At 46.8% G+C, this 2,500-nt stretch overlaps 1 protein-coding gene across 1 annotated transcript in view; it reads left to right on the top strand.

Moving 5' to 3' along the window:
• LOC115006282 (laminin subunit alpha-1-like) overlaps nucleotides 1-2,500 on the top strand; it is a 9,914-nt gene that overhangs the window by 7,372 nt on the left and 42 nt on the right. The window contains exons 11-16 of the mRNA XM_029428417.1: nucleotides 1-93; nucleotides 501-641; nucleotides 729-884; nucleotides 999-1,100; nucleotides 1,197-1,412; nucleotides 2,458-2,500. The exon at nucleotides 1-93 is cut by the window's left edge and continues 65 nt beyond it; the exon at nucleotides 2,458-2,500 is cut by the window's right edge and continues 42 nt beyond it. Of these exons, the coding sequence (XP_029284277.1) occupies nucleotides 1-93; nucleotides 501-641; nucleotides 729-884; nucleotides 999-1,100; nucleotides 1,197-1,334 (630 nt within the window). The 3' untranslated portion in view covers nucleotides 1,335-1,412; nucleotides 2,458-2,500. The remainder of the gene's footprint in view (nucleotides 94-500; nucleotides 642-728; nucleotides 885-998; nucleotides 1,101-1,196; nucleotides 1,413-2,457) is intronic.

Raw genomic sequence — 2,500 nt, 5'->3', positions numbered from 1 at the left:
TTTGGATACAGAGACTTCCCCCTGTGTGCTCGCTGTGAGTGTAACCTGTCGGGCAGCGTCAATACTGACCCCTGCAGCCCCTGCATCTGCAAGGTACACACACACACACTCCTGAGGTGTCCTCGTCTGCCTGTCTCTACTTTGTTCCTCCAACTTCAGTTGTTAAAAAGGATTCATGACATCCCACAATGTGTTCCTCTGACGGTGACGTATGGGCTCTCCAGCTCTCTGCTACCTCACACTCAACACGTCTAAATGTCTGCAGATTTCCTCATTTAAAACATTTAAATATCTATACAGTATCTGTTAGCTTGTATGCAGGTAAAGGTGCACTTCACCCTTTGAGAATCACATGCTTCTTTTTGTCTGATTTGTGCAGGTTTACTCCTTTCATAACTGTCCTGAGCCTTTTATTTAACTGATATTTCAGAGGCCCTGTAGCAGATTCTTTATAAATAAAGTGTATTTATTAACCCATCCTGAGTCTCTGTGCTGCTCAGGAGAACGTGATGGGTGCTCACTGCGATCTGTGCAAACCAGGTTTCTTCAACCTGCAGCAGAGTCACTCGCTTGGCTGCACAGACTGCTTCTGCTTTGGAGTATCAGACGTCTGTGAGAGTTCAGCCTTGTCCACAGCTCAGGTAACACACGCACGCGCACACACGCACGCGCACACACGCACGCGCACACACGCACGCCTGTACTCATTATTTTATATTATTTTGCAGGTGTTCCACACGGATGCTTGGCTCCGCCCCTCTTATTCCCACCACACACACCCTGTTGTCCACGACAACGACCTTCCCGCCCCCAATAACCTTTCTGGACACGCCCACCAAATTCTGTTGTCGTGGGCGGCGCCCGCCAGTTTCCTAGGCAACAAGGTTAGCTTCTAGTTTCATATTTGGTCATTTTCCCATCACTCAGTAAACAGCAACCTGTCTGACTGCCTGTCTGTTTTTGTGTCTGTCTTGCTGTTTGACTGACTGCCTGGCTAGCTGCTGTCCTACGGGGGTTTCCTGAACTACTCTCTGTTATATGATGTCCCATTGGACAATGAAGATCACTCTCTGCCCGCCCGCTCTGACATCATCGTTGAGGTGAGTCTCTATTTATTCATTTAAGAGTTTGCTAATATCTAATAAACTACAATCATGGCATCTCTAAGGACTTCACTTCCTCCCTCCTGTCTCCAGGGTAATGGGCGGGCTCTTCGTCTCTCCCCACCCCCCCTCCTCTTCCTTTCTGAGCTGGCCGAGCGCTCGGTTGCCACGGCGATTACCCCGCAGCAGTTTTTGGACATTGAGACGGGCGCTCACGTTACCCCGCGATGACCTGCTGTCAGTTCTCGCCGACGTGACATCACTGAGGGTCAGAGTTCACCTGAACGCCTCCGCTGACGGGCCTATACGGTAAGAGCAGAGTAATTTGATTACTTTTAAACAAGTTAGAGGAACTCTAAAAGACGACTCAGAAGTTTACGACCTCACAAAACACCTGAAGGCTTCATTTGTCCTCAGCTGAGGGACTTACTGTACAGAAGCCCTTTAAATGTATCCTCAGTTAAGGAGAAACTTTAAGGCGTTTGATGCAATGAAAGAAATGTTCTGCTTCATCGCCTCACAGTGTCGGCAGATAGTAAGAAAACCAGAATGTTTAGAGGAGGAAAATATTAAAGCTGGAGAAATTGTAAAGTTCGCTGGAACCGACAGAACTGAACCCAAAAGCACGACACAGAGACAGGCAGAATATAATATAGTTCAGTTTACTCAGTAATCCAGGCAGGGTCAAATACCGGTAAATCAGTCCAAAAGGCAAACAAATCCAGTAAGGAGCAGGCAGAAGAATCGGAGTCCAGAAACAGGCAGGGTCAAAACGGGCAAGTCAGGAAAACTAAACAGGTAAACTAGACGATCTCTGGAGAGCTTGGCAGGAAAACACAAGACAATCTGGCAGGGAACAAGTGGGAGAGACCTGGTATATATCCTCTGAGAGAACTAATGAGGGAATGAGAAGCAGGTGAGGAGATGGGCTGTGGAAACCAGGTGAGGGGAATAAGTTGATTGCAGGCAGTGAGGATGAACCAGGATCTGAAATGAGAAAAGAGAATTACTGACAAGATGAAAACAAACTAATAGTGGTTGGAACGCGTGACAGAAATACAATAAAAGAAAGCAAATAACAGCAAACAGAAAACAACGAATGTGGGAGGAAATGTAACTAACTGTAAGAGATTCCTTAAGTAACTCTAAGAAAAGGAGAAAACCTTAAATACGGAAGTGAACATTTTAAGGAAGGGCTGGTTCAGGGCTGGTTCAGGGCTTATTAAATCCCATCAGGCTTGGGAACAGCTCGGGATTCTGCAGGAGGAACTGGAGACGACACTGAGGAGACGCACATCTGAAGCTATATTACAATTTTACTGATGACACTAATGTCTGTCTGTCTGTCTTTCAGTCTCAGCTCAGTGTCTCTGGATGTGGCCGGCTATGGTTCGATT

Source organism: Cottoperca gobio, unplaced genomic scaffold (assembly GCF_900634415.1).
Source record: "Cottoperca gobio unplaced genomic scaffold, fCotGob3.1 fCotGob3_82arrow_ctg1, whole genome shotgun sequence".
NCBI classification, from domain to species: domain Eukaryota; kingdom Metazoa; phylum Chordata; class Actinopteri; order Perciformes; family Bovichtidae; genus Cottoperca; species Cottoperca gobio.
Note: the sequence above shows the minus strand (reverse complement) of the source record. Positions and strands in the feature narration are given on the sequence as shown.